Source organism: Motacilla alba, chromosome 12 (genome assembly GCF_015832195.1).
Source record: "Motacilla alba alba isolate MOTALB_02 chromosome 12, Motacilla_alba_V1.0_pri, whole genome shotgun sequence".
Lineage (NCBI taxonomy): Eukaryota > Metazoa > Chordata > Aves > Passeriformes > Motacillidae > Motacilla > Motacilla alba.
Genome location: NC_052027.1, coordinates 15,481,907 through 15,507,305, shown reverse-complemented (window position 1 = coordinate 15,507,305; position 25,399 = coordinate 15,481,907). Strand labels below are relative to the sequence as shown.

Here is a 25,399-nt window from a genome sequence, read left to right as displayed (position 1 = left end):
GGGATCCCCCACAAGTTGATCCTCTTTTTCCCTTGGAAGTCCTTGCTTCACTGTAAAGGCTGATTTGCTGTGATGTCTGTCTCCCTCACCTCACAGCGCTGTTTTTCTCTCCTTCCTATTTTGGTAGCTCCCATTTTAGAGAGCTGCAGGTTGTAACCTTGTTTTGCTTGGCGGGTGAGGAGCCTCAATGCAGTTCACTGCCACTGCAACCTGACTGGGGCTCGTCAGCATCTTCACCTTTGCCTTCCAGCCTTGAGCACTTAGACTTTAAAAATAACCTCTCCTCCTATGGCAAAGCCTCCTTTACCCTTAAGAATCAAAATTAATAGCTCTTGGACACATCTAAAAGTGAAAGGTGCCATTTTTCTGTGGAAAAGAAGTAGCTTGCACAGATCATCTGTGGCACAAAGGTATGAAATAAGTTTTGTAAAATTAAAATTCAGGAGGGGGGTTATGCAGATTACCTTATTTGAATATTTAAATGTTCTGTAGCTTTTTGATGACTGCTTTATCATTGTTTTCCATATATATGCAATGATGCTCATTTACAGCCTTCCCCAATCAGTTATACAGCAAATACCACTGCTATAAATAAAATGTCATTTGCAGGAGACAGAGTTTTGGAAGTTAAATGAGGAAGAAATATTAGCTGTGATCAGTTGGTCAGGATTTTCTCTACAGGATTATTAAAAGGAGTGGTTGAAATGTGGATTTTCCATTCCTTTCTGATACTAGCCAAGGAATACTTCAGGATTTTGGATAGTGTTTCAGAAAGATTGTCCAAGAGGAAAAAAAAAAGTCTGGGGATGTTATCTCATGTTGCAGCTTAGCCAATGTAGTATTTGGCAATCAAAAAGCAGCAGTGCTGCTTGTCACCATCCCTGGCCATGCAGTCTCGCCCTCCTCTCTGCCATGGCTGCTCTCTTAATCCTGCAGTCAGCTGTTTCTTCTCTCCAGCAGGAAACTAATAGCTGTTGGGTTTTTTTTTTCCTTGTTCTTTTCTTGGTCAGATCATGCTTTGGCTTGTTTGGTGCTTCTGCACCGTCTACTAAATAATTCAGATATTTCTGTCTAGTTATTCAGTATCACTGGCTTTGCTTTTAGCATTTGAGCTGTGTCAGTAAACTCATATTTGTCACTATCAGGGAAAATACACTTATTTTTGCTGTTACACTCTGAAGCCCCAGCATTATTTGCCAGATGCTCACACAGGCACACCTCGAGCTGCTCCTGCTTCTGCCGTGGGCTTTCCTGCACCTGCAGGGAAATCATGGAACCTCCTTTGCAGTTTTACCATGTCTCACATGGGAGTGATAGATCCTGCACTGGAATGAGGAATCTTGTCCTATCAGTCCTAAAGTAACTTAGATTAGCTGAGTTTGAGGTGATTATACTCAAGGCTTCCTCATCAGCGGCGCTATCTTTGGAGGATATGGAGCAGCTCAGGTCAGGATGCATCTCCTGGTAACAGCACGGGGTGTTCAAGAGTGCACAGGAGACCTATGAAACAGGTCGGGGATCAAAGTAAAGATCTGTTCAACACAGGCTGCAGAGGGCTTTTTCTTGTACAACTGGTAGAACTTAGGATGTAGGATAACCTGCTCTCAGCACATATTTTTATAAGGGATCTTTCCAAATGCATTGTAGGAAGTTGAATTTTGCCTCATCTAGGATTTCTGACTTGAGGTGATAATTTTTACTCAGTGGTTGAGATGGAAAGTGATTCTATTTAATAAAAATGGAATTAGAAGTTCTTAATATTCACATTTGGAGACTTAAGCAGAGGGACACAGGCTTTGAGATACATTCCCCAGTGGTGCCCTTGCATGATAGAATCGTGGTTTTGTCTTTGGCTTCCCCTCAATTTTAGGGTGTTTTGACAGTCATGTTTTGACTTTCAAACTGGGGAGTGCCTGTGAATAGGAAATTACTGTAGTCCTGGCAAGGATTAACATCTGGATGGTGTATAGGTAGCGTGCATTGAATTGAGCAGGACTCCTGGGGAGGAGGAGAAGAGAACATATCCTTACAGGAGGAGTGAGACCTGCCGCTGTTTAATTTTCTGTGCTGCTGGTGTTTCTGTGCAGGACTGGGGGAGGACTTTGGGAAGGGTGGGTCAGTCCCAGGCTGCAGGAGCTGCGAGGAGGAGGAAGGGGTGTCCTCACTGCTTGTCCCCAGGCTGGCAGAGCAGGGCTCTCTGTCCCTCTGCAGATGCTGTGCTGTGCTGGCACCTGCTGCCTGCAGAGCTCTTTGGGAACATTCCAGGACTGCTCTGGTCATCAGACCTGCCTTGCACAGTAATGAAACAGTGAGATTGAGCTATGACAGCAAAAACCTGAGGCACACAAGTTCTGGAGAGATGCTGGACTCTGAAACATGGGTTTGTGAGGAAAATGACAGGGCAGACCCTGAGACCTCACTCTTCAAAATCCATAGTCTCATTTATTTGGATTTCATCTGAAATAAAGAACTGCTTCTCACCATTTCTGAAAGCAAGGCCTGAGCACTGATGATGAGGCGGCTTTGTAGAGTGGGGTCAGTGTGTGTTGGGTGTGGCTGTCACCTTTTAGAATCCTCTTTCCTGTTCATCTTCTTGCTAGTAGGTACCACAGCATCCTTGTTAGGGAAAATGACCTCAAATATCACTTTCCAAAGAGCACTTCTGCAGCCACAGGCTTCCCTGTTTGTCTGCCTGTCCGGTGCCTGTGCTGGCCACTCAGGAGTAGGTTAATGTCTTTGTAAGGAAAATCATGAGTTCTTAGTCTGTTTTGATCCAGCTTGATTTGTTGTGATGGCTCCTTTTGCTAAAACTGTGTCCCATTTGCTTTTGCAGCTTTTATTTGCAATCATGGAGGGTTTTTTATTTTAGTGCCTCTGCTTGTTAAAATAGGTTTTCTGTCTCTTGGACAGTTTGATTTGCAGTTGCATCTGTTTGTACTGACCTTATGTTCAAGTATCATTAGTGGGCATAAAAACAAATAAAGATGCTGTGATTAAGGGCTTCTTAATTGAAATTATTTAAGATTCAATTACTTAGATTGAAATTATGATACCAAAACTGCAAACTTGGAAATAAGTTATTTTCTGTCTTAATTTTCACTCCAGCCTGCCACTGACAATTTGACTAATGGATTGTTTGTCCAAGGAAGAAGGCCTGATGCTCCATGTATGCAAAGAAATGTAAATGAAAGTCAACTCCCCTTGTTTTTTCCCCTAGTACAAGTGCCAATATTTTAAAAACAGGAATATAAAGTTTAACAACTGAGTCAATTTCTAAACCCAAATCTGAGTTGTCCTGTGGTAGTGGTGGCACTCATGGGAGTGTTGCCCTTTCAGAGTGTAGCTTGTGGATGAGAAATGAGTGTAATATATTACTTTTTTCTGTACGGTGTGCCATTTCAATGGCATGACAAAAGAAGGAAACGAGTAGGAGTGTGCTTTTACATGCAAAAGGAGTTTTATGTCATGGATTTTTCTTAAATGTCTTACTTGCAAGATACCTTCCTTCCCCCCCCAGTCTTCTCCTTTAATGGTTGTATTGTCTGCAGTGATGACATCCATTAGTTGGTTCCCTGAAACAGGAGCTCATTTTCAAAGAAGTATTTGGGAGATTGTGCCGAGTTTTTTTCCTTTCATGTAACTTGGGTGCTGAGTCAAGCTGAATGTCCTGTTCAGATTTTATTCAAAGATTTTCCTGTAACACATGCACAGAGTATGAGTCGGCAGCAAAGACTTGTTTGAACAAATCAAACCTCATGGCAGTGTTAGGGAGCTATTTATTGTAACTTTGTGAAGACTGCATTGACCTTCTTATGTTGTCTGCAGGCCTGACATCCTTTGTGGATTGAAATTAGTTTCCAGACCTGGTGTTCTGAAGTTTCTCCAGTAATTCTTATGTTTCAGGCACTTACAGATTAATTTGTATCTTTGTTCATTGCCCTGATGTATGTGCAGTGAAGGTACTTTTTGATTTAAAACTCTTTCCTCTCATGTAGTGGATAAGCTCCTCAAAGGGAGTGTAAAGGGTTCCTTCCTCTGCTGGCAGATTAACTCTTGCCCATGGCTTCCTCCCAGGCAGCATCCCTTTCCCCATCACTATATCCCGTGGGATTCCATACTTATATGCACCAGGGATTCAGATCCAGAGGCAGAAGTCAGTTTCTTTCCATCCGAGTGCTCTATTTTATCTCACCATGAATCATACTACATTTTACTGGTAGAATATTTGCTTGTTCATGCTGCTTGTCTTTGTAAGGAGAATAAGAAGCTGCCAGGCTGTTGTCTGGGACTTGGTAGCAACAGGAACTTCACATTTTTCCTTCATCTTTTCCAACTTGTAACTTCAGGCAGTTATATTCATGCGATAGGACATGAATTTAAAAAATCAACAATGAAAATAGAGCAATCTGTTCTGTGTGGTTTCTTTATGTGGCCCATAACCCTCAACGTGCTTGTAGTCTGCATGCCATGAAAGTAGATGAAGAGAGCAGAATAATGCTGAAGATTTTGCATTTAAAAAAACCAGAACTCCTGACTATCTTAAACAGTTTGATTAGTTTGAGGCAAACTAAACAAACTAAACAGTTTGAGGCAAACTGTATTTAACAGCTCCTATTTGCAACCTCTTACAAACATAAGGGAACTTTTTGGGATGCCCTATTGTGTGTTATTCCCCTGTCAAGTCAATGCTCTCTCTGTCCAGTGGCATTGAAATTAGCTGGGAATAGAGCTGTGACTGTTACATTCTCACCTGGACTCAACCTGCAGTCCCATGGAAATTGCTTTACTGGCTGGGTAGCACAGCGCGGGTTGTAAAGTCAGTCCTGTAATTTGTTGAGCTGGACCTGTGTGTTTCAAGATTCATTAACCAGGCTTCCAGTTCTAGGTGTGTTACCTGGATGGTCAGGCAGATCCAGGCTCTGAGTCAAATCCTGGAAGCCACTGGACTTCAGGCAGGGGTTGGGGTTGGAAAACAGACATTAACTGACCTAATCTAAGTGGAAAAGATGAGCATCACATATGGTATCGGCAAAATTTTGCTAAATGGGTTATGGTTCTTTTTTTTTTTCTGTGATGTACAGTAGCTCTAATGAAAGATGGAGTTAAAGGTATGAGCACTGGTCCCATTTTGTGTCCAAATAGATACTCTTTTTCTCTGGTAAATATTTTTATGCTAATAAAATGTGCATTCACAGACATCTCCACATGTTCAAGGCAGAAAGGACTGCCATGCTGTAACCTTTCAATTTGCTGTGAAGTTCCTGTTTATTTTTTTATTGCAATGCCAGCACTTGCTGTATTTAACCTGACGTGAGGGGCTCTGGTTCCCTGGTGCAGCGTCCCCCTGCCCTGTCCTGGAGACACAGCCACCCTGTCCCTGCAGGCAAGGAGGGGCCAGGAGCACAGCTGGGGTGCTGCTGTGGGAGTGCTGGGACACCAGTCTGAGTCCTGGAGGTGTCTGTGCACGGAGGACAGCAGTGTTCAACCCTGTAAATAACTGTGGGGCTCACTGGTTCAGTGTGCACAGAGCAGCCTCTGCTGGTTCTGCCCACCTTGATGGGTCAGATTGGGTCAGTGCAGGGGAGCAGTCACAAACACAGGCCTTTTATTTTGAGTGAACCCTTGGAATAGAAATAATATCTTTCCTGTTGCATTGCAGTGCCATGGTGCAGGCTGCATCCTCTGCAGGCTGCTTGCTTGTGGTTGCCTCCATGTGGAGAGTGTGAGGTGTATTCCAGAGCCACACAACTCTGGAAGCCTGGCCTGCTGATGTTGGCAATGGCCTGGATCCTCCTCAGCATGTTCTTTGCCCCTTTTTACATCTTACAAGAATTTCTTTGGGAGGTTAAGAACAGAAGGTGTGTTCTTTTAATGCACTTCTCTTTGAGGAGTCTCAGCGTTGCTGCTGCAATGGAATGGATGAACCTGAGTTCTCTTCTGCTAAAACAGAATTAATGGCAGCAGCAGGGAGTTGTCAGGGCTGCTGGTCTGTGAGTAGAGATTGCAGCACAGGTGGGAGAGAAGTTATAGTAAGTTTTAATAACAAATCTAACTCTGGTGATAGTTCCTATTTGCATTTATATACATGTATAATCTTCATGTTCAATGGTATCGGCAGAATTTTGCTGTTCAGATAAGACAACTTAAAGGAAATGTTCTACCTTGGTGGTAGATGGTGGTTCTACCTGCATAAAAAGTGATTCAGTGGTTTGTTTGTATTTGATAAATCCTTACAGAATCAGGCAAATAAGCTGCTTCTCACAGACCAACTGTTTCATTTGTGTGTGTAAAAATAATGCCTTAAAGAACTGCAAGTCAGCCAAAGGTTTCTGTTCTCCACATTGGCTGGGATAATTCCTTCAGCAGCTGTGACTAATGAAATTGGTAGTATTTTAATTACTTTGTTATAGAGGTATCAAACTTTATTTTGATAATGTTTCTGGGACTTGCTTTCTAGACCTTGCAGGTCTTGGAAACGTATGGAGTGTGCTAACAATGCTGAGCCAAGGCTTCTGTGACAGGTAGTTTTCTTTCCTACAGAAACAACCAAAACTGATTTTTTTTCTTCTTGTCACAGAATAGCAATTACAATGGCTTGAAAATTTGGAATTTCAGCATAAATTGGACATTGTAAGAAATCTTCCACATTGTCTTTTGTTTGTGGGCAGTCAGGTACTAGGAAGGCTTGTGAAATACTTATTTTGTTTACACAACTGAAAGTTAGAAAATATCTAAAATGTTATCCAGGCTTCCAGCTGGTAGGGACTAAAGAAGAGAAGACAAAGTCATAAGGAAAGCCTTAAACCTTATTTTGACTCTAAAAGGCTTAGAGAACTAGGAGCTTGCATGAAAAGTGGGACTCTGGAGACCCTTTCTTGCAGGAGTAGGACCTCTGCCAGGGGCTCCAGCAGGGACAATGGCAGCAGGATGGAGCAAGAGGGAAAGGCGTAGATGTGTGTACAATAATATTTTGCTTCCCAAGAAAATATTTTTCATGTCCTGTCTGACAAAAGAGTTGATGTGATTGTTGAATGAGAAAACATGGGTCGTGTTCCATGTGGCAGCTGAGACAGCGGCTGGGTTTGTGCTCACCCTGCTCCTGCGATGTGTCACTGGAGGTAAAAATCCCTCAGGTGGGGGAGAGGAGATGGGCAAAGCCTTGGTGGCTTTAAACACCCCTGTGCTGGTGTCTCCCACATCCTGCAGCTCTGTAGGGTTTGATGAGCTGCTCATCCTAGTGCAGCAGCAGTGATCCTGCAAACACTTGACCTGGGAATCTGAAACAGTTCCCTCACAGGTATTAAAGATCTCCTACACCAGATGCTCTTCTGAATGTTTGTTTGCTTGTGCCTCTCTCAGCCCTGATTTCAAGGGTGAGATTTTTGTTCAAAGGAGGCAGAAATCTGCCATTGTGCCTGATGGAGGAGGTTGCTGATCTGCTGTGGCAGGTAATCAGCTGTGTCCTTCCACAGAGCTGGCAGCAGTGCTTAGCCAGAGTCTCTGGCTTTTTCCCCCAAAAGGATGGGGCTGTTTTAAGGAAATGTACTGACCCCAGTGTGGGAGTTTGGGTATTTCTGTGACTGCAAGTGTATTGCTACAAAATGGTGAATGCAACTCACTCTGAATAGCTTGAAAATTAATTTTCTCCAGCACCGTTGATTTTGGTTCTGGTTGAGGAATTTACACAATATATCTTGTTTTGTGCTGAAGACACTTAACTAAGAGTGATATGAAACTTGCCAGTATACCTGGAATGCATTTCACAAAAATGTTTACAAATCAAGTGCTACACGTTGTAAATTGAACCTAAAATTAAGTTGCCTCCTACCCGAATAGTTTATTGCATTAGATTATTTGTGTGCTGTAGAATTTATTTATTTATTTTTTAATAAAACACTTCAACTTGTCATCCAAGAAGGTCCTTTCCATTTTTGACTTTGTTCTGTCAGTGAGGAGTCTCAGTCTGTGCAGATGTGTTCTCCAAAGGGCTGATGGTTTAGGCCTGGCTTATCTCCCAGGGCAGAGGAGCCGTGCAGCTGCATTTCTGCCTTAGCTCTGCTCGTGCATCGATAAGCTGGGTGGCCTGCGAGTACCCAGTCGCTCACAAATCCTGATTCCACCGTGCTCCCCCTTTCCCCTGGAGCCGCTATCTCATCTTCGCCTAGCAAAAGGGCCGGCTGAGACCCATAGTCATGATTGACTGCAGTGGTGTTAGAGTAGGAAAGAGGTTTAAAAAAGCTGCTTGGAGTGGTGGGTTTCTCGGAGGCTGTGGGAGTAGCTGGTTTCTGCAGCAATAATAGAAGCAGAGCAAGTGAAGTGTGGGTTTTGCACGGCAGCATCAGGAATTAGGATTGAGGGGGGTCTGTGCCCTGTGGCTTGGAGCCCCGTCCTGTGCAGCGCCAGGATCGGGCCCACCGTGAGTCCTAGAGAAAAATTAGTTACAAAAAGTCTTTTGAAGAAGTGCGTGTGTGCATAATTGCTGTTTCTCGAGGTGAAGAAGCCCGGGTGAATGTGTGAGTGGGCACAGGGAGGACATGGAGCCCTGTGCTGCCGCGGCCCGGTGCCTCAGGCAGGCGGGGAGCCGCTCCCGGGCCGCGCATCCCCGGAGCGCAGCGCAGCGGCTCTCGCTGCTGCCCTGCCCTGCCCGGGCTCGGACAGCTTTCCTGCTGCCCGCCGGGAGCAGCTCCGTGCTGGACACGGCTTGGAATAGATTTTACTGGATGCCTGGACATGAAGGAATTCGCTGAAACCCGATCCTTGCTGGAGCTCCGTCCCGAGGGGTGGCTCCTGTCCCCGTTGTCTCGTGCGCCTTTGTTTTAAAATGATATTAAGCCTCAGACACCAGCTGATTTACTTTAATTCAACAGCCAACTTATGTTTGATTTCTTTTCATATTCAAGTGAGCCATCTGGCTTTAATGAACTGTAACTGTTTTTAATGCTGCCTCCAGTTGCTAACATCTGAATATTTCATGTGCTGAAAGGAGGTTTGAAATGCAGAAGTGAGACTGAAGAGTCCAAAGTATTTCCAAAGCAGCTCTGTTCCAGCAGCACTTGTGCTCCACTTCCCTTGAGATTTATCAAAAGATAATCTTTGGGGTGCCAGACTGTAAGCAGCAGCCATGGTGGGTGCTAATTACAAGTGCTCTCAATTTTGTGTACATAAAACACCACAACTGCTTATGAAATCCTGAGTAACAACCCAACTTGACTTGGGCAGAATATCAATCAGCTTCAACAGGAGCTGCCAGTGTTTGGCATCTTCTAAATCAACAGCCTCTTTGGTGCTTGGGCTTTGGTTTTGTGGGTTTGTTTTGGGGTTCTGGTGGGGAGAGTAGTCCTAAATATTCTCATGTTGCATAAAGAGAAAAAGAAGAGTGTAGTTGCATCACACAGTTTAGTTATAGAAGCTATTTGAGAACTGTATCCCATAAACTGAAAATAGCTTAATTGCAATTAATTCTGAGTATGCTTTGCCAGGGCTGCACTATTCTAAAGCAGTGGCATATCCTCAGACTTGTGGAATATGTGCTTTGCTCACAGCATTGCCTTTGTTTTGGCTTAAAACTGTGACAGCTGATAGACTTGGGATAGGCCATTACCAAGGCATGTTTTGATTAATGATTAAAAAGTGTTTTGTTGGTTAGTTCTTCTCTGCGTGCTGAGCATCGTGCCAGTGACATCCTCTTCCAGCATCGCTTGATAAAAGATGGAGTAGATGGAAGCTCAGTCTGTGTAGGGAGAGGATAGCCTGGGGACATGTGCTTGAGTTACCTTACCCTGCTCTGCTTTGTCCTCTGAGCCTGGAACAACTGTGAGGAGCCAGTGGAGAGTGAGAGTGGAGCCTGTGCTGAATTTCTCAGGGCCTTTCTCACAGAGGCAGAGCTGGGTGGGAGTTAATGTGTGACCTTGTAGTTGCATGCTGAGCACAGACTTTCTGAGCTGGAGTGGAGCAGGTTAGAGGCATATAGCAGCAATTGGCAGCTGGGTTCCATTGCAGACACATTCCTGTGAAGCTGTAATGAACAGAAGTTATTAGTATCTTCTACACAGTAGATTTTTGTGGCATTAAGCTGCCATTCAATAGAAGCTCTTAATGATAACTCTTGCTAGTCTCAAAAAATTTTTTTTCACATGTAATGAAAATTTTTGAAGTTGGCTGTAGTTCTGATTGTACTTGAAATTCCTACATGACTGAGCACTGCTGCTGGATATTTTATTCCATTCAAGTTTGCTGATTTATTTGTGTGTGAAGGAAGCTACCAGTGTTGTGTACCTCTAAGGTTTATCAGGTAGTCTGCATAGACACTATAGCTGTACAAAACTCAAAATCAGAGACTTTTCAAATGTGTAGGACTTTCTTTTTATAAAGCATTGTTATTCAAAGTGAGTTCATTTTCACAGCCTGATTTTTAGTCCTCTATATTATTTCAAGAATCTCCCTTAAATAAAACAGGTGCTTCACCGGCATTCAACAAGAATGCAAAGGCTTTTTGAAATTACCTTTTTCTTACAAGAATTTTCAAGCCAATAATCTTGGTTTTCTGACCACTAATCTCTTTGATTTATATGAAGATGTCAGTCAAAGTGTGTTATTTCTAAAGAAACATGTTACCTAGATTCTTCTTTGCTATGCAACTTTGCTGTTGTGGAGAACTTTGTAAAGAAACAAAACTTGTGGTTCACTGCTAATGAACTGGTGGGCTTGCTTCAGTGCTGTTTTTACTTATTTTCTAGCATTCATAATGAAATAATTATTTAATTGCTAATAGGAATAGGCTTGTAAATTGGATATTAGGAAGAAATGTTTCCTGTGAGGGTGGTGAGGCCCTGGCACAGGGTGCTCAGAGCAGCTGTGGCTGCCCCTGGATCCCTGGAATGCCCAAGGCCAGGTGGGATGGGACCTGGGCAGCCTGGGGTAGTGGAAGGTGTCCCTGCCCATGGCAGGAGATGATCTTCGAGTTCTCTCCCAACACAAACCACTCTAGGATTCTGTCTTAAAAGTAGCTAAAAATCCCGTGAAGATTTCCTTACTAGTTGTTCCTTTCAGGTGTTTTCCAGGATCCCCTCCTGAATGTCCTGGCTGCTGTGGAAGGCGGGAGGTGACTCATGACCACCAAACAGTGACAGCCTCGGACCCCCCTGCTTCTGGCTGCTGGGAACAGCCACTGGGCTCCTGTGGAGATGAATGGAGAACAGCAGTATGATGCAGGTAACAGTCCAGCCCAGCTCCCTGGCCAGCTTGTCTAAAAACCTTAGCAATGTGGGAGAAAGATGAGCACAGTGAGTGTCCCGCAGTGCGTGTGCCTGGTGCTGTTCACAGGGAGAAGCTCCAGTTTCACAGATTCTGGGTTACGTTCTGGCTGTGGGGCTGTCATGGCCGTGTTTGTTACTGCTCTGTATCAGAGCAGGGTGTACCACTGGCTTAAAGGGAAACAAAATCTGGCCCACCTTGGTGCAACTTTCAAGAAGCTGCGACTTTCTGTGGTACCACTGTGAGATGGGCTTATGAAAAGCTTGGTGGTGTTAAGACTTATTATTTTAAGGCATTTATCTTTCAGAGTGGTTAATACCTAGTTCTGTCCTTGTGTTCATCATTTTCTTAATACTTTGGCAAGCTTTTGCTGCTGGTTGGAAAAGTCAGATAACTGAAGCTGTTTGCTGCCAGTGTAATCTGTCCTGTTTTTCTGGAGTGCCTTGGTGTGTCCTCCTTGATAGGCTTGTGATATCAATACCTAACCTCCTGCAGAATGGTGTATTATGAGAAATCAGCTCAGGATTTGCATCATCTTGGAACACCAGGCCAGAAAGAGTGTTAGTCTGGGATGGCTGGGAATACCAACAGCTTTCTGAAACAGTTCTGGAAGTGTGGGGGTCGGGACCATCCATTTGCTCTGTCTGGCCTGCCATGGCTTGTCCCTTTTCTTTGAGGAGGTCCCTACCCATCACAATTTATACAAAGCAAATTTTAATTTGTAATTATCAGTGTAAACAATTGGACCAAGATTTTATCTGAGTATTACTTTCGTTTGGTACTTGTCCAACAAGCTCCTCTTCTCATAGGATAATTCACTATTGGTAATTTTTCTACCTTTACTTTATGGAAATCTAATTTTTGTCACTGTTGCTGAAGAAATGTTAAACATAATTTTAATCTATAGTGCTTTCTAGGAGAATGATATCATCTGTTTTATGATGCTGAAATGTGCTTTTTGATTATTAATTACAGCAAGTCAGTCGAGTTGTTGTCAATGTTATATCCTGAAATAGTCCAGAAAAGGCATCATGGGTGTGGATGTAGTATTTCTCCTGGCACATGCAAATACTTCTTCCTTGCCTAGTGGAAACTGCAGGCTTCTGTCACAGAGTGTAAGGAAGGGAGAAGAAGAGTGAGGAGTTGTTTACATGTTTACATACAGTGGTGTGTCCACAGGCTGTGATAGCACATCCCTCAGTCTTAAAACCTTTATTGACATTTTTCCATCTTCCTCAAAAAGTAGCAGATCAGAGAGTCCTCTCTCTCTGTGTGCTTTTGAATAGCTGAGGAAAGGTTTGATACTGGCTTGAAATTACTCAGCAGCTATTTCCCTGAGCATCCTTTTGTGCCGGGTTTGAGTACAGGAGGCTGTGAAGAGCAAACAATAAATGATGAGAGCTTTACTTGCATTCAGAGAGAGTTCCCAGCAAATACCTGTGTAAGCATAAGCACGTTGGTTTTGTTTTGCCCTCTAATATTGCTTTCTGAAGTGCTTTTGAGTTACAGCGGTCCAAACCACTGCTGGAACATTGCCTTCATATTTTTTGACTGGTATAATTTTCTTCCACTTGATAATTTGCAGCAGCTTTTGGAGGTTCTCCTCTGTTTTTCTGGTTTTACATCCAGGCTCTCTGGGTCCAAGAACCCAGACAGAGCTCAGGGTTGTTGGTTGTGATGCTCCCTCGTGCTGTGAGAAGAAAAGACAACTTTTATTCATGTCACAGTCTTTTTCAACTCCTGAAATTCCAACCTGTCTTTATTTATTCATGGCCTCGCAGCTGGTGGAGATGAAAAAGATTAACTGTTATTAAAATCAGATTGAACTATATATACATTTCAGGGTGAGAAACCTTTGGGTTAGCCTTACTGAAGTCTGCAAGACCTTCAATTGTGATGTGCTTAAATGTCCAATGTGACAGTCTTCAACTAAATCACATTAAAAATGCATGAAAGTTATTTGCAGTGAGAATTTAGCTCAAATCCAAAGATGAGAACAGCCTAGTGTAGACTGTTTCCATTTCAGATATTTTTAAGGGCTAACTTCCTTAATATTTCACTACATTCTTCAGTCCAAATGGTATAATTCCGTGTTCTTTCTCTACCTGTATGTATCAGAGAGCAGCAGGATGTAATTTGTGATAATTTTCAGAAAGAGTGAGTGTTCCCACTAAGGCCAGTAGAAACAGGCACAAATGGGAAGTGATGCACCTGCCTAGGAAACTGCTGATATTCATACAGAGAATTTTCTCACCTCCAAAGTGGATGAATATTCTCTACAGAGCCTCTGTAGGACACTTCTCAGATTTTACTTAAGAAAATGTTAGCTTGATTTGAAAGTTCTTCTGACACAAACTGGTTGCATGGCAATGCCAGAGAGATGGGAATTGCGTCAGGCTTCTTCCCCTGCCTTTGCCAAAGTTGTGCTTTGCCTCTGGGCTAACGTGCTGCTCAGTCATCCTGTCTAATACAGAGAAATAAGTCTCCACGTAGTAGAAAGCTGAATTCATTTAGGGCTTGTAGCAATTAAGGATATGGGGAGAATGAGAGAGCATAAATATGTACACTCATGCAGAATTAGATGAATAAATTGTGCTTTGGAATCAAATGCATTAAATATGGTTTTGCTTGTTGTCATCTGTCACGCTGATTTGCAAGTTTTCTCACAGTAGCAAGAACCTCTGCTGTAAATGTCTGAGGTTTTATTGAACATTCTGAACTCAGACTGATCAGGGTGTTCAGTGCAGAGTTATGGCCCCTCAGGAATGTGGCTTCATTAAACTGGTCCTGGGTCTCCACGGATCTGGCGACTTGTGAGGATGGAGCTGTGCAATGGGGTCTTGCAAAAAATACCAGCAAAACATTTCAAAGGTTTGATTTAAGCAGGGCCTGCTCTGCTGCCACTGTCCTGCCAATCAAACCAGAAAAGTGATTGGATTTTGACTCTGAAAGCCTTACCAGGTCCTTTGCTGCACCTTTGGAGTGCTTCTGCATTCAGATGTTGAAAAAGAGAGACTTATTTTGGGGGTTTTTCTTTGTTTATGTAGTCCTACCACATGCCACAATTAAAGAGCTAATTTACTGCTCTCATTGTGAATCCTCATACAGCATTTTCACTTGGAGCTTTATTCTGTGAGCTTTTCCTGCTCCGCATTGCTCCAGAAGGAGCTGTGCTAAATAACCTGGGGTGCTGTGGCAGGTTTGTGAGAAGCAGCAGACAGGATGCTTCAAACCATGGCTGAGCACAAACCTCAGCTGGGGCAGCCTCCAAAAGGGAGGAAAATCCCCCAGCTCTGTGCTCAGTGGTGGAAGTGAGAGGCTGATCACCTCAGCTGTAAAACCTTGGTGAAATGTGAACACAAGCTGGGTTCAGCTTTTGAGAAGGAATGAACAGAAAAAGTTGTGGGTGCTTTTTGCAGAAGTTTTAAAAATTCCTCTGACCGAAGGAAACTCCCTAAAAGAAAATGGTAAGAGTATTGAATTTGCCATGAGTGTTGGATAGGGATTTGTGGTTTGTTGGGGTTTTTTTGGAGGGGGGGAGGTAGGTTGTTTTGGCTTTTGAGTTGGTTGGGTTGGGTTTGTTGTGGGTTTTATTTGCTTTTCCTATGAAAAATGGGTCTCTAAGTGAGCTTTTGGCTGTGCTGATGAGCTGTGGGTGCAGCTGAGCCCGTGTCAGCACACAGCCCTGCCCAGGGAGAGCCGCTCTGGGTGGGGACAGGCTGCGGGGTCGGGGGTGAGCGGTGGGTGACAGAGGAGCTGCGGTGGCACGGAGGGAGCCGCTCTGGGTGGGGACAGGCTGCAGGACCGAGGGTGGGTGCCAGGGGAGCTGTGGTGGCACGGAGGGAGCCGCTCTGGGTGGGGACAGGCTGCAGGACCGAGGGTGACCGGTGGGTGCCAGGGGAGCTGCCCTGGCCGCTCAGCCGGGCTTGGCTTCAGCCGCAGTTCACGGCGAGGGCTCCTGAGCAGCAGGCGAGCCGGCTTTCCTGGGAGCTCCTTGTAGCAATTAAGTGGCAGCAGAAGTTACTAATTGACCCTTTCAGTGTGTGAAGTGACCTGTGGCTCATTTAAGGAGCTTAGCTGGCCTCGGCGGTTATCTGATGGCGGCGGGGCTGGGGCCTGGCCGTGCGGGGCTCCCTGGCTGTCCCGGGTCGCTGCTGCCGAGCCCGCTCCGCTCCGCTCCGCTGCCCTTCCCGCAGCGCCGCCGTGCTGCCCAGGCAGGCCAGCGCCTGCTGCTCGGGGCTGCGGGGGCATTTTTGATGGGAAGGGTGAGATGGTTTTCTTTGAGTGGGAGCAAAATTAGAATTTGCTCCTGTGTGTGGCTGACCAGAGACGATGTTTGTTCCCGTTAATTCTGGAGCTGTGAAGTTCAGCGGTTTTATGGTTATATAAAACTAAAATTCTATTTAAATAAGTTGAAATCTTATTCTATTTTCACAACATTTTGCAATGAAATTGTTTTTCTTAGAATGGGTTGCAGCCAAAGCTTTGATCGGCTCCACCCTGATTTGTAAGCAACTGTGGTCTGTGTCTTAACCTTTTCTTTCCAAAAAAAAAAATTCAAAACAAAACTTCCTATTTATTTCTCCAGGTAATTTCTTCAGTAAGTTAAAAATTATCCTTTAAAAGTGATGGTGATATTCAAGCTCTGAATCTTTTGAGCTATGAAAAGCCAAAATAACCAGCTGTGGTGGGTTTAAAACAGACAAAGTTGGGTTCTGGAGAGATAAGAGCCTCTTTTAAAATAGATAATGTCATCAGCAAACAACAGCTAACTGAATATACATTTTTAAGTTTTGGGAAGTGATAACTCCTAGAGTCACAATGAAAAGTCAAAGATGAGCTTAACCATCAGTCCGAAGGTAAAACGAACCTATTAAACTCAACACTTGTAGGTTTTTAGTCTATTTAATGTATCTCAGACTTTTGGACAAATATTTGCTCCTTTCTATTGGAAGACTGGAAATTGTCCCAGAGCTTACTTAGCTTACTTAGCTTGTTAGCCTGTCCAGGGGTCTGATAAGGACACGTGGTGGTAATTAATTCATTTTTTTAATGTGTAATGTTTCCTACTCAAACGACTGCTGCTGGAAAGATCAGTTACTGCCTGTCCTAGGGAAGGCACGGGCTGTAGGAAATGCCAGTGTCCTGTAACCTTTGCTGAGCTCTCCTTGGGCTTGTGATACACAGAGATTGCTCTGTTTTCAAATATAAACAAGGTATCAGGTTTCCTGGTCCTGAGAGGGGGAAAGCTGTGTTGTTCATTCATAGACAGCTATGGGGCAGATGGTGGAACCAAGCCTGAAAATGAAAGCTCTGCTCTTGTGTGCTGTCACTGCCACCCCATTTTGCTGCTGAACCTGAACCTCGTATGTTGAGGTTAAAAATGCTGTTTGCATGGGCTGGGACCCTCACTGGCCATCCCACTGTGTTCCTGCAGGAAAAATGAACTAAATAGGGGCCCTGAAATCCACCCTGAGCTGGTTTGGTGTCTTTTTAGCAAAGTGGGTACATGTTGGAGAAAATAGGAATAGGAGAGCAGCTGGGAAGGGGGGCAAGCCAGAACTGAAGGGGAGACCAGGGCTGGGGTACAGACAATAATAATAGAGAATTTGACTAATCTGTAGTGTGGCTTGTTACAGGTGCTTGCTTCCCTAACAGCCTGAGTGAGCTTTGAACTGTGGTTTGAGTGGTTTTAGCACATTTACGCTTTAAATGCATCCCATTATGAGGTTTTCTTGGTCTAAAGAAGCTGTTACACCTTATGAGCTGGACTTTTAAAGTGACCAAGTTGAAAGGACTTTATATCAGTTATGTCTCAAGTTGTTTTCTTTAGAACTACCCTGAACCCCCCTCCTTGCTCTTGGTGTTTTAGAGCAGCTAAATGTATACTGTCTGACTTTTAAAAGGGCACAGTCATATTTCAAAGGATTTTTTAGACTTTCTTTTCAAATCTCTTACCGGTGGTACTGCTCTTTCCTGGGTGGTTTTTAATTTAAAACACCAACAGTCCAGTGTGCCTGGAGTTCTGAGTCTCTCATATTTGTAGATACAAATACAGAGCTCTTCTGCCTACATTTCCCTCTCACAAATTGGAAGCAAATTTGTGCTGAACCAAAACCCTCAGGATTTCACTGTTTTCCAGACCAAGTCCTTCTTATAAGTGCTGTTCACAGGCAATGAAAGGCCAAGTAGTGTTGTCCATTTCTTGAAATGTGTTCACTGCACACTTGTGTACTCAAAGTGGGTTTTGCTGTGGTTTGTAGTAGCCTAAAACCACTGAATTAGAAGTGTTTGGCTTCTCTTCCAGATGCTGGTTCCAGTGTGGAAGAAATGGAATTCAACTGGGATGAGTATCTAGAAGAAACAGGAGCAACTGCAGCCCCCCATGGATCTTTTAAACATGTGAGTAAGGGAGCGTGGTTGTGCTTGGCATCTCCTGCATTGTTTCTTTGAAACACTGAGTGTTTAGGGTTTCTTTGAATGAGTCTCTGCTCTCAGATTTGGAAGACTAACTAGAATCATGTTTTTTATAGAGAAATGCAGAATTTAACCTTTTCATTACTGTTTCTTGTCTTTGTCCCTGTACGTAGCACAGAGTAGCCCCACACAGAGATGCTGAAATCTAAGGAGTTAAGGTCTTTTCTGCACCAGAAGATAAGCTTGATTTTTCTCAAGAAGCTCAAAATATCCAGTTTCTTTCTTCTTTTGGTGATTGCTCCTGGACAACTGTTATGGAGGAGTAGCTTTAGAAAGCTGGTGGCAGAATAGCTCTTGAACAGCAGAATTCAAATGTGCTCTTAGAGAAGGCTTTAATGGCAGACCTCAAGGAGGCAAGGAGAAAATAACATCTCTGCCAAACACCTGACTGTAGTAGTTAGAAAACTGATTAGGATAATTGTTGATCACAGGCTTAATGAATAGGATGAAGTTTTGATAAGCCCTTGTCTTTGCCCTTGTACATCTTAAATGTCTGCTGGTAAAGTCCTGGAGAGCACTGTCCCATTGGGGGAGATCTGAATGTGAACTCTGCCTTCTTGTACAGGGTTCTCAGTGAAGGTAAGCTGTACAGAGCTGGTGTCCAAAACTGTTGGTTCTTGTCCAACAATAAAAGCACCTTCCAGACTGCCAGACTGGTGACTGAGTGTGACACATTGCTTGGAAGACACCCTGTGGTGCTCAGGCTTTTGGGTCCAACACCATGACATTCAGTATGAGGAAACTTAAATCAGCAGGAAAACAGCCGGAGTCTGTTTGTGAAGGGTCACAAAGCATTTTGAGTCCAAGGGTGACCTGGAGAAATGAAGACTATTAAATAATCTGTTAAAATATGTCAGTTGTGTTACTAGTAAAGATGCACAGAAAATACAGACTTCACAGAGGCTGTTGGAACACTGGGCTGTAATTGTAAGTTTTTTGTTCAAAATAAAAATTCAGGTAGCTCATTTCTGAAGGGAAGGGAGGGGACTGTGCTTGCTTTATTTCTCCTGGGTGTACTGAGGCTGTAGCTAGAGCCAGCTTAAGAGCGATGGTGTCCATGCAGCTGACACTGAGGGCACAGCATGGAACCAGAGCAATGGCATTTTGCAGTAATACAGGGGATGGTCTGTCTCCTCTGCTGTTGTTTACCTCACTGGATCTCTGTTGAAGAGGCCTGCTATCATAGCTTGGACACTATATAATTAATTGTAATGCCAGCTTTACAGCAGTGGCCAACTGAATTAATATTGTAGCTGGATTTTGTTAATTAGCAGAAGACACACTTTGAAAGACTCGCTGCACCTGCACCAGCTCAACTGTGTAAAGTTTGAGGTCTGGTGGCTGTGGCCAGGGTTGATAAAAATACAATTAGGTTTTTAAAAACCTCCACATTTTGTGTTGTTATTAGTCCCTGCCTGTGAGGAACACAGTGCAGTGTTGCTGGTGAGGTGACATTGTGATGGAGAGTGGAGGTGGTGAGGAGGTGTGGGCAAAGCCCAGCCCCTTTGTCCCACTGCCCTGGGGGGTCAGGGGGCCTGGACCTCTGCAAGGAGGTCATCAATGAGTGTGGAAATAGATGCCTGCACGTTCAGAATGGAACTGTTGGGCATTTTCTACCACAGCTCCTTAGAATTTGTCCAGAGACCAGTGTTGATGTTCTCTGTAATAAGCTTGGCATAAAATTCTTTATTGCTGGCACTGAATTGACAGGCAGAGGGATAGGCATATTTATATCATAGTCTTGCTGTTAATAAGAGTGCAGGAGTGCAAGGTCACATGCTGGGGGTTTCTGTGGTCCATTAGAAGGTAATGTGTTGGAAAAGGTGGAGTAGAGAGCCTCACTGCCTCCCAGTGGAGAGTGCCAGCCCGTCTTTGTGACAGCTCTGAGACAAGGTTAGTGTGATTGCAGGGAGCATCAGGTGAGTGGCTGTCAGTGGCGAGCAGGCAGGCCCTGGTGTGCCTGTGCTGCTGATTGTATTCCCTTCAGCTCACATCCGTGGTCCCAGTTTCTTCACTGTAGAAATGACATATTTTTATCGTCCACCATCAGGAAAGCTAACAAGCTTTACTCTGAAAAAAACAGAGTGGAAAATTCTGAGCTGAATAATAGTATTGGCACAAGAGCAAATGAACGTATATGATAAATTAATTAATTAATATAAATGCATTTTTAAGTGGAGCTGTATGGTTTTAGTTTGATTCCTTTTAAATACTGAAGTAGTGAGCTCCAGTTGTGGGTGAGAAATACCTAGCTCATGTTGTAGGACAATACATGGTCAGGTTAAGGAAGTGTAATCCATGATTGCACAGCCTGTGTTAGCTAAGCACTGGACTTGCTTATGGCAGAGGTGACTTTCTATATTTGTATGCTTATAATAATTCTGAGAGTTTTGCCTCAATATGAGTAAGATGCATTGGAGAACTTGAGCTACTTCTCAAATTAAGTGTGTTCTAGTGTTTAATTTGTTAGCATTTTAAAAATTAAACAATATCAAGATCAAAGTGACTGTTTGGCAAAAAATGTAGCAGGAAAAAGAACTTAGAAAAACTGTAATGGAGCTGTAATGAATGCCAGTGTTGTCATCCCCCCCAAGTCTAACTACCCTTCCTCTAGAATTGAATGCTCTTTTTAAATTCCTTTCTGCCATTTACAACATGTGCATGACCATGAAAATCAAGTTGGTCTTCAGCATCATCTGCACACATTTATTTGCTGTGTGTTCTTGCCTGCTCTTAAATCCTTTTTGTCTGTTCCTTATCATTATCTCCCCTGAACTGAGCTGCATCCCTGGCTCTACTGAGCTGCATCCCTGGCTCTGGCTTGTGCCGTAGCACAACCTGGGGACAGCTCCTGATGGGAAGGGGGCACGGGGGCTGGAGTCACAGCTCCTGGCCAGCTCAGTTGCCCTCTCTGGCCCGCTGCTCCAGAGGAGATGCTCTGGAGGGTGCCCATGCTGGCCAGGCTTCGGGAGGCTCCTTGCAGGAGCTGGCGGTGCTCCCCAGCCCGGCGGCGCTGCCGGGAGAGGGCGCGGGCACGGCTCCGTGTGCAGAGCTCCCGGGAAGGGCCGGGGAGCTCAGCAAAGGCACCGGCTGCGGGGAGCGCTCCTCCTGCTGCTCTTGGTTCTGCTGAAACCTGCTCTGCCTGCCGTGAGGCTTTGGTGAAAGATCGCGTATAGGGAGCAGTGCAGATTTCCCAATTCTTCAAATGCTGCGTTGAGCTCGAGGCTTTTCTCTCAGGAATCAGAACACGAAGTTTTTTTGTCAGCAAGACACCTGTCTTTCTGAAGAGACACCCTCTATAATACCACTTCAAAATGCCTGCAGGTAGTGGGTCCTGCTGATTAGGTCTTTAAGAAGAGATTTCTCTAAATGAGGGGTATTAACCCAAAGGATATGAACAGTTAACACAGGCATATGCTTTTCTTTCTGGTGTAGTTCCCTAAGCTTTATTTTTAGCAAACCAGTATGTGCTGGCTGATGAGACTATAATAGCTATGGCAGTTACTGAACTGTCAGCACAGAACTGGGAATAAATACCCCAGAAAATATCTGCTCCATCTGCATCATGCTGAAAGCCTTTCTTTTAGTAGGTTCAAAGAGGAAATGGAGCTTGGGACCTCTTAAAAAAGAAAGAAAACATAAGTTACAGCCAACTGAGAATGGGGAATTGACATGTCAGAGTTTTAATTAGGACTGAGGTCCTGGAATTAAGCGTAGATCAGGACATTCTATAGAGAGAGCAGAACAGGTATTGTTTTGAGTTAGGAGAAGTTAGGGATATGAAAAACTTAAGATGTTGCCTTCTCTTTTAAGTCTCCCGTTTCAGTGTCTCAGTCCTGTGCAGTCACATTGGTCACCTGCACAGTGACATACAAACAGAGTGTCTGGTGCTTTATTATTGTCAAAGCATAAAGAATACAGACTGATTGTGTTCCACGCAATTTATGTAATAGGGCTGCAAATAGAATTATTTAAGTTCTTGCATAGAGAGTTTAAAGATCCTTATTCTGCACTTTGTGCAGGTTTGTGACTTCCTGGATGAGCATGGTGGAAGAGACAGGTACTGTTACCTAAGGCACGAGTATGTACTTTAAATGGGCTTTTTGTCCAAAGACCTTGGATGGCACAATTTAGTCAACAAGTCAACACAGCATTTAACACAACATGTCAAAGTTGTGGTGCTGAGTTTGGCCTTTATTTTTGCCCAGATTGCCAGCCCAGCTGTGAGTGGGAAAGTCTTTTAGTGATGGGGGAAGATATTGTTCAGGGCAGAAGAATGAATGGCACAGTGCTGTTTTAAGCTTGAAAAGATACTCTGAAATGCAAAGAAGATTTCATTAATGATGATTCTGTGTGCATTTCAGTTTGGGTCCCATAATGTGATAAAGCTGTTTCTCTGAAGACGCTGGGTGGCATTTGGCTTGAGTTTTTTTTGCTCATGAACTTGTCTAAATTATTCCCTCTGTTATTCAGCAAAGCTTCTGAGAGGCGCTCAATGTGACGATCTTCTTCCTCTTCAGGTGGATACAAGTTTGCAGAATGGTTTTGCCCCTGGCATGAAGCTGGAAGTCGCTGTCAAGTCTGACCAGAACACCTACTGGGTTGCCACCATCATCACCACGTGCGGGCAGCTGCTGCTGCTGCGCTACGACGGCTACGGCGAGGACCGCAAGGCCGACTTCTGGTGTGACATCCTGACTGCTGACCTGCACCCCATCGGCTGGTGTCAGCAGAACAAGAAGATTCTCAAAGTGCCTGAAGGTACCAGCTCTGGGTGCAGACACAGGGGAGCACACCAAGAGGTGCTGTTGTCCTGTGTCAGCCGGGCAGGCAGCCTGTGTAGCTGCTGTGATGTGCAGGTGCTGTAGCTGTGGGGACAAGCTGAGGTTATCTGCTGTGTTTTCCTGAAATCCCATGACAGAGGCTTGTGGTTATCTTAATCATCACCACCAAAATCTACTGCTTAGACATTTCCTTTAAGTTTTTTTTTTTGTTTTGTTTCTTTGTTTTAAGTTGCTACCGGTGTGTGGCAGATACTCTTGAATTAGGCAATGCAAAGTTGTGGTAACATCTTGTCTGAATAATTTTCATCTGGCCGGAAAAACCACAGTCTTTCTATTTCACTCTTGCTTAGGTATCAAGGACAAGATACCTGACCAGGAGGAGTTCCTTCAGCGGGTGCTGAAGGGGGCCTGCAGTGCCCCTGCTAACCTGCTGGAGGGGGTAAGTGCTGCAAGGGGCTGCATACTGGGTTTTGTTTTGGCTTTGCCCTTCATCATTAAGGGGACCTTATTTGAATTGTCAGTTCAATTCCCTTTTTAAGTTTAGGCAGCATTGTAATATGCTGTTGACCCTAGAGTTCCACTCTCTAGTGTTTCCTATTTACAGTATTTAATTTTTATAGTGTTGTCCTGAAACATATCTGTTGCTGCAGGTTTGGGTTGTTCATTAATCCTGGCAAAAGAAAGACCTTTTTCAACTCCCTAAGGTTTCAGTCTTCTTCCTGTTCTGTTCCTCCTTCATACAGCTCTAAGAAAATAATGCTTTATTTGTCTGGCTTTCATGTTGTCTCCTTTCTCAATTAACTCCTTTCATTGGAATTGTTTTGTTTGGGATTTTTTTACTAACTGTCATATTATTGTTTCACTTAATTACATCTTTGTGAATGAAGAACCAAATTTTTTATCCCCTGCTCTGCACTTAAAACAATTTCTGCACCTTATATCAGTGTCTGGTTGTGAAGTACAGAACATAACGATTTTTGGAAAATGCCTTTGACACCTTCATTACAGCTAACAGTTCTGTCTGTATGTTTCTGTCTAGTCATCTTTGTATGCTGGATGACTCAGTGTTAGAAAGAGGTTATTCATGTTTCCTTCAAACCTGGAATATATAAATGATAATGTCTCTGAAAATGATAATGAGGACTTCAGTGAAATGTGTGACTGTATCTACAGGCAGAGCAGAAGCTCTGACACAAACACCAGCGATTCTGAACATTGTCACTTCTGGCTTGTGTTAGGAAGGGACATGGATTTCTGTGCTTCTGTGCTCATACTTTATTTATGCTGACTGAATGTGTGTAAGGAGGTGGAAGTATGGCATTTGTTTTGTTCTGTTGTACAGAATAATTGGTATTCTTTCTGTAGCTTCACAGAGGGAAAAATCCTTTGGATCTCATCGCACCCGGCTCCCGACTGGAGCTGCAGAACACCCGGGACTCCCTGGAAGCCTGGATCGTCACCGTGGTGGAAAATGTTGGTGGGAGGCTCAAGTTGCGATACGAGGGCCTGGAGGATTTGGACAAATTTGACCAGTGGCTCTTCTACTTGGACCCTTTCCTTCACCAAGTGGGTTGGGCAGCTCAGCATGGATACAGCCTGCAACCACCTTTAGGTACTTGCAAACACAGATCTTGTATGTGGTGATCAGAGGGTAGAGGCTGCTGCTTTAGTGCTCTCAATTGACCTTCTGGCTGCACGTGGTGGTCACATAATCTGTGTGATCTGCAAGTCCTGTACCTAATGTAGGTGAAGGCACAAATAGTCCTACAAGACTTTTCACCCACTTGTTTAAAGCTGCTAAATGCTTTTGCCTGTCAAAACTTTCCTTCTGTGTGTGCAAAGGAAGGAAGTGAGGAAGGGATTGCCTTCGTGATTTTGGTTATTTTTGGTATGTTTGTTTTCCTGGGGTGGAAAAAGTCTTATGGTTTTGGAGTACTGCTCAGCAGGAGCTTTTGCAGCTCAAGCCTACTGGACTGATTTAGATTTAAAAATATGAAAATCTTAAAAGAAGGAACAAGTGTGGGAAGCAGAGGCAGAGGTGGACACATCTTTCAGGCATGACCATGTCAGGACAGGTCATCAGAGGAGCGGGGCAAAAAGTGGCAGTAGCACAAAGGGATTGCTTGTGAGCTTGCTAGTGATGTAACATGTTTCCTGATGAGGGGAAACCTTGGGATAAAGAATTTGGCAGTTTAGAGGGGCACGAATCAAACTTTATTGCTATGTGTTCTGAGAGAAAAGAAGAAGAAAAATGACTACTCACTCTTTCCCTCTTTTTCCTCAAGCCATTAGGTCCTTGAGGAGTGAAGCAGATTGGCAAGAGATCCTGAAGAAGGTGAAAGAGGAGGAGGAGGAGTCATCTGTTCCTACAGATCTTTTTAAGGTAGTTTAATGCTGTGGATGATACCATGGAAATGCTATATTCCTGAGCAATGATTCAGGGAAGTCAGTCACCCAAAATTCTTTCCTTGTTTTGTTTTGTTGGTTTTTAAAATTTATTCCCTTTCTCCCTCTGGTTTAAAAAATGTAATTATAAGGGAAAATAATCATACTGGTATCAACTCTTGGTAAGTTAGACAATGCACCTATCACAGTTATGTGAGTCATTAGTTGTCCTGGTTCACATTCAGGTTCTTAGTCCATTTTTCTCAGCTTTGTTTGGACCCATAAGTAGAAGTAGAGGTGCTGTTGCTCTTGAATTTGTTGGGTCACATCCAGAGATATGGATAACTCTGGAGCAGGAGCCCTGTTCTGCAGGTTTCTGTTAGACTGGAAATGGAGGCCTGTATAGTTCTCATTTAGTGTAGTTCATGAGGGGTGCTAAAGGTTACAGGGAAAAACCTCAAAACATTTCTATCGTCTTAGGAGACCACTCTGTATTATCA

At 43.9% G+C, this 25,399-nt stretch overlaps 1 protein-coding gene across 1 annotated transcript in view; it reads left to right on the top strand.

Moving 5' to 3' along the window:
- SFMBT1 (Scm like with four mbt domains 1) overlaps positions 1–25,399 on the top strand; it is a 70,793-nt gene that overhangs the window by 24,052 nt on the left and 21,342 nt on the right. The window contains exons 2-7 of the mRNA XM_038149114.1: positions 11,050–11,211; positions 17,561–17,655; positions 22,251–22,491; positions 22,865–22,953; positions 23,880–24,126; positions 24,800–24,897. Coding sequence (XP_038005042.1) covers positions 11,184–11,211; positions 17,561–17,655; positions 22,251–22,491; positions 22,865–22,953; positions 23,880–24,126; positions 24,800–24,897 — 798 coding nt within the window. The 5' untranslated portion in view covers positions 11,050–11,183. The remainder of the gene's footprint in view (positions 1–11,049; positions 11,212–17,560; positions 17,656–22,250; positions 22,492–22,864; positions 22,954–23,879; positions 24,127–24,799; positions 24,898–25,399) is intronic.